The sequence below is a fragment of the Colias eurytheme genome, chromosome 15 (assembly GCF_061535395.1).
Source record: "Colias eurytheme isolate Ceu_HAF_F1 chromosome 15, ilColEury1 Martin Lab GWU primary, whole genome shotgun sequence".
Classification (NCBI taxonomy): domain Eukaryota; kingdom Metazoa; phylum Arthropoda; class Insecta; order Lepidoptera; family Pieridae; genus Colias; species Colias eurytheme.
The window spans coordinates 8,932,007-8,941,138 of record NC_142994.1 but is presented as its reverse complement, the minus strand read 5'-3'; the positions used below and the strand labels follow the sequence as shown (position 1 = coordinate 8,941,138).

Genomic DNA, 9,132 nt, shown 5'->3' with positions numbered 1-9,132 from the left:
TCTATGTTCATCACACAAATATTTGCCCCGGCCCCCGGGTGGCAATCGAACCCATTTAGAATACTCATTTGTAAATAGGTAATAGGAATGAGTAAAATTGTATGTATAAAAATTGAAACGGAATAGTTATGATATAAAATAGACACATGTATGTATCATACATAGATTTAAATAATTTGTAATGCCACAAGTTTCCGAGTTCCTCTTATGTTAAAATGAGGCATAAATTAACGGAGAGACGTCTATTCTAATGGAACAATCATGTTAGGATAACAGATTGTTAGGGATAAATTTGAGGATTCATTGAATATTCATATTATTCGTATAGCATTAGGATAAAGAAAACAAACCATTTTTAATTTATTCTTACTTTTTATTAAGGATTTCGCAAACAAGATCATATATATAATTTAAGCAAAATAAGCTTTATCGTTCAAGGAATAAGGCCCAAAGTGCGAGCTCTGTTCAACCAGTCAGCACGTGATACGTAACAACCCCAAAGCACCCGTTTTCCTGTGAACCCAGTCCTTCCGTGTAGCACTCTGAAGTTGTCAAACACACATATGAAACCTGGAAAAAATATTATGTCCATATAAATTCATACGGTCGAGATAAACGTACTCTTTGTGTATTAACCTTCCTTCCAATTATGGTGATACGAACATAGTAGACAGTTTTTTTGTATTAAAATCCTGATTTTTTAAATATAGATTATCCAATATTTCATGAAATTTTAATTGTAATACGGGAAATGTAACTGTAGAAGGTGAGGTAGATTTCCAAGAAATTTTAAGCACACTGCAGAAAGTTTTCAAAGTTATCCCAACTTGTTAAAAATAATTAGTAAGTACCTACTCTGATCTTAAGCAAAGGAAATAATTAATTTAAAATACATTACCGGGTTTCAATTTTATGTGCCATTGATTTTTGCTGTCTTCAAAATATTTCGCAAGGTTTCGTAAAGAGCGATAATACGCTCTGCATTCTTCAGAATTTGCAAATGCCATTGGAGATCGATCGTAGGAATTAAATCTGAAAGAAATATTGTTAGATTTTAAATTTTACAAAGTTTTGTTGTAACAATCTTGCACTCAAAGTTATCATTGAAAAAAAGTAATGAAGAATTTTCATAATTTGAGAGATGATTACAAATTTTCAATAGAATTGAATCACTGCAAATTTCTTACATTTATTAAACATCAGAGCTCAATTTAAGAATGCTACAGTTTATCAAGCACAAATGAGAACTCTTAAAAAAGTGGGTTGAGTATAAGAGTGTCCAAGTACTGTAACTTTTAAAGTGCTACTACATGCAGTCATCTTGTAGAATCTTGGAAGTAAGCTCACTACTGAATAAAATTGTTACACTTATTACACTTATTACACTTTTTTCGAATTCACATTTGAAACGAGAAACACCCAGTCCTATCAGAATAAGTTTATCATTTAGTGATGTCGATTGCTGTACTATCTATTTAATTTCTACGATAACTGGATCGTCAAGTGTAATTATTTAAACCCAGTTTTAAGAATTAGCGTAGTAGATGTTCGGATTTAATCTTATTGGTCGCCAGTAGAAAATTTATATCAAATAATTCTTACCTTATTTGCTTGATATCATTGAACCTATCAAGTTGTATTACTGGCGCGGAATATTTATGGAAATGGCCTTCTTCTATATACTCTGCTTCCACTTCAAACTTGGTTAGAAACTCGAAGTCTTCAGGATGCTCTTCTTTCAATTTAGTTGCTGCATAGAATCCATCCATAAAAACACTTTCACCTCCCGTCCCATTTGAGTGCTCGGTGCAGTGGAACATTTGTAAGCTAAAACCAGAAGCTACGTATACTGGAAAATTCTAGACGCAGAATTTAAGACTACGTTCGCTTTAATTATCGTTTTCTAAGGCACCTGTTCTGAAAATTATTCGCAATAGAATGGACGCTATTACATCATAAATAGTAAATGTTCACAATGAAGAGTTTTCTGAGGTCTTAACCGTTTATTCTATAGCATTTTCCTTTCTACCTTAAACGGGATGAGGCTTCTTTTATAGGGCTATCAACACCGATACGGTATTAACTCCGGCTCAAACCAATTTCATTAAAGTCTAATAAGCGAGCAAAAATCTAATATCATTCATTTTCACGGTTCAGTGCTAAAGGTTTTAACCTAAAAGCCGGAGGGAATAAATGTTGAAAGGTAAGCTGAGGGCCGTGGATGTATATAAAATTTAATCTTGGGATAAATCTAAATACCATAAAATTCTAATTGTATTCATCATCGTATCGAAAACTTTAGTGAAATTCAGATTAGGTTTCACGGGGCACAAGAGTTTTAATTACTTTAATAATAATATGATCGACTTTGTTTGAAAATTCTATTAGGGCGCGTCTTACTCATTTTAATCAACACAACTGATCATTCTACGTAACAATACAGTTATAACATCATTCTAATTGCAATCCTATTTAAATGGAACACAATGAGTTCTGGAAGACAAAAACGAGAATTGTTGCAATTTTTGTAGCGTGAAAAGTTAAGGGCGCCATTCGGACCTGAGAGTCGGGGCTACATTACTTCCGTCCAACCGTACTTTACGGCCAAGGAAACCACTCAACGAATTGCTAAACAAGATTTAGTCACAGCTAGCAAAGCAGTTTTAAAATGATCTCTCCGACTTAAGAAATAAGGTCTATATCTATTCACCTTATTTGGAGAAACATTGAGTTTAAAGTGGACTAACTAAAATTACTATTATACGGATTTATAATGCTGAAAACCTCTATTAAGGTTTTAAAAATTGCATTTAAACTGCTCAAATAAATTCACTATAAATAAATTTTTAATAATTACAATTTGCTGAGCTAACCTAATATATAACTTCTTTGATACTATTATGTTTTCCTCTCTATTACCCTTGACACTAGAAGTAATAACGTTTCAAGCGCAACTCCTTTCATATAGACCCAGGACAAACATGACAGTTATTTCATAATATAAATTTCTTCAGATTCTCACCCAGCTGGTTCCGTGAAGTACGTGTTGTCAGTATGCTGTTTCAACGTGATGTTGGAATATGCTGTGTCAGCATGCTCTGCGTTTGCGCTGACACTCCATATACCACCGAAAAAAGTGTGCTGCACTCCTCCCAGTGCTTTGCCGACGGCTTCTGTTGCTTCTGGCGTTGGCTCTACCTGGAAATGTAATACATTTTGGGCATTATATCAGAAAATTGCCTTTTCAAAATCCACAAATTCATAGGATCACATTATTTTATGAATTATGAAAATATTGACTATAATATTTGGACGTCATAAACTTCATCATCCCCGATGGAATAAATAAAAATGTTGTGTGGTTTTATGAAACCACGGAAAAAGTGAAACTGTTCGAACGGTTCCGAACACTGCTTTGTGTAGCGCATGTCGCGTGACGGTCGGCTGCCGAGTAGGTATACCTACTCGGCAGCCGCGATACACGCGACATGCGCTACACAGACCAAAAAGTTTGAGACGATGTAATAAAAGTTTCACTTTAATAATAGGAATATTAACATAAATAATATGAAAGTCAAATTTCCTTACTTGTTCAATCAAAGCAACTCCATAATCGAGCAACGACCGAAATACCAATTTGGCTCCATCAGTACTATTAATGAATTCATCGGCCGAGATTCTGGCAACTTTTGTGGCGACTTCAGGACCTTGCCATAGTTTTGGTGCAGATTTTCGTTTATTACACCACGTTTTATAGTCAAATTGTACTAAGAAATCAGTCTTATAGCTCGATTCGTGGCCATCACTCCCTAAAACCAAGTATTTATCAGAATTGAAGTATGTATAACAAAAATTAAAATATCTAGTGTCCCTATTATTTTGAAGTTAAGTAACAACATTTATTGTGCTAATTGTTAAAAGTTTTTTGATAGCATCTGATATATTATTATGATGTTGGATAGAAAAATTGAACATAATCAAAATAAGGCTAAAAAGGTTTTCATTATATCGTATGCGTGTTGATTTCTGCTTTTTTGCTTCATATAACATAGCATAGCACAACATGTCAGCAAACCCTACATATATTCTACTTACATTGGATCGAAAGTATTTTGTCTGCAATTGTAACTTTCACAAAAGTAACGTCAGGTATTTCTAAAAGATGTTTAGCTCTTTGATTGGTATCTATGTGGAAACATGATGTGCACCTGAAATGAATTTAATGTTATATTATTTACCGTGATTTAGAACATAAATGTGTCAGTCCTCTTTAAATATTTTTAAGTTAACTATCTCCATTGTGCTATGTTTATTTTGATGATCATTTCTTATGATGACGAAGCTGGAGTTTAATCTTACTTCTTCTCGAAGGTTAGACAAGGTTAGAAAAGTCAATTTAAACAATTTAGACTAACTGTTCAATTTGAGTTCATACAATATTGTAGAAAAAAAAATTATAAAAAAAAAATATAATAACCTGCAGTGATCCCGAAGCCAACAATCTTCGAAATTTATGGATAATCCGTCATCAAATACAAGTTGTAACGTTCTACCATCAATACTATTTATTGCTGAAAAAAAAAATGGTTAGATACAAATTTGGGATGAAATATATATCAGCAGCGTTGGGTGAATAGAGGGAATCACGATTATGTAGAGATCCTAAATATAAGTAACGTAATAGCGGCAATCATCGACGATCATTTATTGGGCCAATGCTGTCGATTTACGCCCTGTTGCACCGAAAATTTTTTGCATCGGAAGGTATTTGAAATCTATGCAGTTTTCATGACCAGCCGTACCTACTACCGTACCTAGTAGAAGTTTGAACTAATATTACATAGATTGAGGATTTGTTTTGTTTGTTGCGAATGCAAACCTACATCATTGATTCATTATCTACCGTAACAGTAACTTAGGCCTTAACTTGACAGATATATTAAAATAAATTATCCACCGACCTTAGCTGTTAGAAAGAAATGATCTATTAGAATTGAAACTGATGTAGGTAATTAATAAGAGATATTGCTTTTGTTGCACAATGTACATCCCCCTTTTTTATTTTATAAGTATAAACAAGTGAAACATGTGCAATAAACCAATCGAAATTAACACAAACCATTACAAACCATGATGTTTTTATTTATTTATTATTATCATCTTAAGGGCCGATTTTTCAATGCTTGGATAAAACTTATCCGTCCAATAAAGTATTACACGATAATATTAACATGTCACGTAAACTGTCAAATACGGGCATTTAGAATACGTTTTTAAAATGGTAGTTTTATACATTATTCGACGAATAAGTTTTATCCAAGTATTGAAAAATCAGCCATAAAACAAATAAATGTCCTCTGTTTACCCGATAAGTCGAAATTTGTTTTATTTTAAAAATAATAATTTCTTATCCAGCCTCATTGCAATCTCAATAAAAACATAACGATTAATAGTTGTGTAATGATAAATAAAAGTTGCATGTGCATTTAAAATATCAAATCATGCATTTTTATACAGTTCGCGTCCAGCCTTTTTTTTGTGGGGAAATCTTGCATAGATACCCACGGCCTCCGGGGAAGAGGCCGTGGGTTATGTCGGATTCCTACCGACCAAAACCCCACTGTGTTCCGTCAAGCCGCATCAACGACGGGGCCACGGGTATGTGTAGAATTCATCCGTGACCAGTTCGCGTCCAGCCTGAGTATATGAAACGCTTTATGCATGACAGAAACCAATCTTAACGATCATGCTGTGTGCGACTCTAACTAAAAGGATAGAAAATAGAAAGCTTCATCAATCAGCTGCTAGTACACGGTCTGCATATCATTCATTTAAATCAGTAAACTAAACGATCATTCATGCAAGACTAGTCTAGGGACTTAGTACAGCATGTGGCTAGACTAGCGTCATAAGTCAACGAACTGTTATCAAAATCGAGCAATAAAATTCGCGTATGGAAGCTCCCTTCAAAATAGGTATCGAGGAATGTATTTATTTTATTCTGTTTTTATCTATTTGTTATAATAACGGACTTTAACTAACGAACTATTTTTTGTGTTGTGAAAGACCTTAAAATGAAGTCTAGTTCATATGTTTGAAGAAAGTAATCTCTGTAACGGAATTTATATTAATAAACCTTACATTATTAATGCAAAAGTAACTCTGTCCGTCTGTCTGTCTCTTCTTCACGCCTCAGCCACTGAACCAATCTGGGTGAAAATTGATATTGATGATTCTTAGATAGCTTGAAACCTAAAGGACATGGGATAGTAGATAGATTTTTATACCAGAACTAGCTGCTCCGCGCGGTTTTACCCTCGTGGCTCCACCCCTGTTGGTCGTAGCGTAATGATATATAGCCTATAACCTTCTTCGATAAATGGGCTATCTAACGCTGAAAGAATTTTTCAAATCGGACCAGTAGTTCCCGAGATTAGCGCGTTCAAACAAACAAACAAACTCTTCAGCTTTATAATATTATTAGAATAGATACGCGGGCGAAGCCAGTAAACGCCAGAAAACGCGGAAAGCCAGTATGCAATATGTGAGTATCATATTAATAATATATTGGAATGTAAAATAATAATATTATTTAGCGTCCAACGGGTCGTGTTGATGAATAAAAATGGTTTAAAAATAAGTCAAGCTTTGAATAAATTACAATTAAATCGGAATTAGAATCACAAACAAGTTTACATTATTAATTAAAGATCCTTATTTAAATAAATCTTAAATCTTATTTGGATTATAAAACTTACTTTTCATATTTGTATACACGTAACAATTTTTATCACAAATCCGCGCTATGGCACGTCCGCTATAACCCGATGTGAACTTTAAACAAATTATGTAATTAGCGCCAGATATTTATTAAAGACGTCACTTATCAGCTATCTATCTGGATAGCATATATACTGGTCCATTCTGTAGCTATGTGTTTAATTAAAATGTAAATTTATTCTAACTATTTTATCTCATGTGGGTGTTAGATGAACGTTAACATTTAAATATTTGATGATTCAATGGGTTGATAACTAGATAGTTTGAATGAGCGACAATAGGAGGTGCGTGCGTACTCCATGCGGATATCGATATATTTTAGCGTTATTTTACCTATAATTTATTTATTTTTATTGTTTATTATAGCGACTTAATTAGATTTGCGACACAAACAAAGTTTTGACTTCCAAGCCAAAGCGAAACGTATATTATTATTATGTTTAATTTTTAATCTGTGTATTGGAAAATTGAAATGTATGTGACAATATTAATGTAATTTAAATATAATATTGTATTGCAATACCTGCATATATGTAAAATGTATTAGTATGCAATAAATTATTTGATAACGAATCCATTGTTTATTATTACCGAACCCAAACACTCTGTTTATATTATAGAAGATCAGAATTTTGTTACAATTAATTGCTGTTTATGAATTATTACAACATTTTTTGTAATATTTCTGCAATTTTAATTTGACTTTGTGACTAATGGCCCTTGATAAAGAAAAGCTGTGTAATTAAGTGAACCCCTTGGGAACCCTCTCAGTTATATTTTCAAGGCGCAGGTAATTAAATAACAATTAGCTGATTCAGTGAACGAGAATCCTAAAAATATGTTTTTCTTCTTGAGCTTTTATTTTAATTATAATTTAGGAATTTTTGTGTTGGAATACATTTAATTGGGCTTAATCAAACGTACATAATTTAGCGTTATTTATTCAAAAAAGTCAATTCTAGAGCTTTAATTCAAGATTTAGTAATAATTGTTGGTTGTAGGCAAGTTGTAGGCTTATTTAATAACTTTTTATAGTATTCCTTTTTTAATGTAATTACCAGCATGAACGGCTCTATGACATGTTGTCTATTTCAAATTTTAATAAAAATTTGAGAACATTCGTACTTGGTACCACATTGGTACTTCGTTGCTGCTACAAAAAGTAATGAAAAATATTTAAATTTTATCATACAGATATTGAACGTGCCATAGGAAAATTTGTGTAGTAATAAGTGAGCAATGCTTTATCAAGTAAGTCTTTTTTAAATGGGAATTTCCTTACGACTTCTAAATTTATATCATCAAAGTTATCCTCATACAGAAATTAAGATATTTCATAATATAACTTATAATCCTTTTATTTTGTAATCTAAGCTTATAATTTCGATTATATTGATGATCTCTACATGCCTTTCTTTTAGTATTAAACACTACCATTCCGCCCGCGTTTTCAAAGAAAAACCCGCAGGTCCCGTTCTCGTGGGATTTCCGGGATAAAACCTTTCCTATATGTTAATCCAAGTTACTCTCAATATGTGTGCTAAATTTCATTGTGATCGGTTCAGTAGTATTTGCATGAAATAGTAACAAACAAACTTACATACACCCTTCCTCACAAACTTTCGCATTTATATTATTAGTAGGAAGCTGATCCGAAAGAAAATAATTAAGTAAATGGTTGTTGAACGTTTAATTTGAACTAGCCTTGTTCCTCTAAAGAGACCTTTGCTATTTATAAGCTGCTAGCAATAATTACAAACATAAAATCAGATAATTAATTATTAACACTTCAGAATTTAAACAGAGAATACAGGAAGTACATATATAAATTCTTGTTTACAGAAAAACAAGCTCCGGTTAATTTTAAACTTCTCATAGTCTCATAAGGCTTATCTTTACAACTTTGTTCGGCAAATGAGCAAAGAAATTATTCAGACCTATCACTTTAAAATGAGAAGGTATAATTGATAATAGGCCGGGAAAAAAATAAATTTGGAAATAACGAAAAACGCCGAGGTAAAATTTTGGTAGAGACATCGGGTTTATGGTTTACCAATAGAAATAAATTGTCAAAATTCCTTATCAGTGTTATTTATAAGTTTTTCGGGGTCAAATATCATTTATGCTTTTTCGTATTTTTCGAAAATGGTAGGTTTAATTTATTTATTTATTTTATTTGTTTATTTCAGGCAACAAATGTAGTTACAGTTAAAGGTCTTAATATAACTTAAAAACTACGGCCCATATGAACTTAAAACTACTTAAATACTAAATTAATACACGCTTAATGCTACATGTAAATATTTTAGTCTTAAAATTATCTACAAAACTGTAATGGCATTTTTTTTTTCT

At 32.4% G+C, this 9,132-nt stretch overlaps 1 protein-coding gene across 1 annotated transcript; it reads right to left on the bottom strand.

Annotated features, from left to right (window-relative positions):
* Positions 1–371: 371 nt before the first annotated feature.
* Positions 372–5,132, bottom strand: LOC149902502 (trimethyllysine dioxygenase, mitochondrial-like). Its single transcript, XM_090110243.1, has 8 exons — positions 5,120–5,132; positions 4,478–4,571; positions 4,096–4,208; positions 3,589–3,809; positions 3,023–3,198; positions 1,603–1,827; positions 899–1,032; positions 372–570 (listed from the first exon to the last, which is right to left on the bottom strand). The coding sequence occupies exons 1-8, from the start codon at positions 5,130–5,132 to the stop codon at positions 434–436; spliced, it is 1,113 nt and encodes a 370-aa protein (XP_089966369.1). The 3' UTR covers positions 372–433.
* Positions 5,133–9,132: the final 4,000 nt, after the last annotated feature.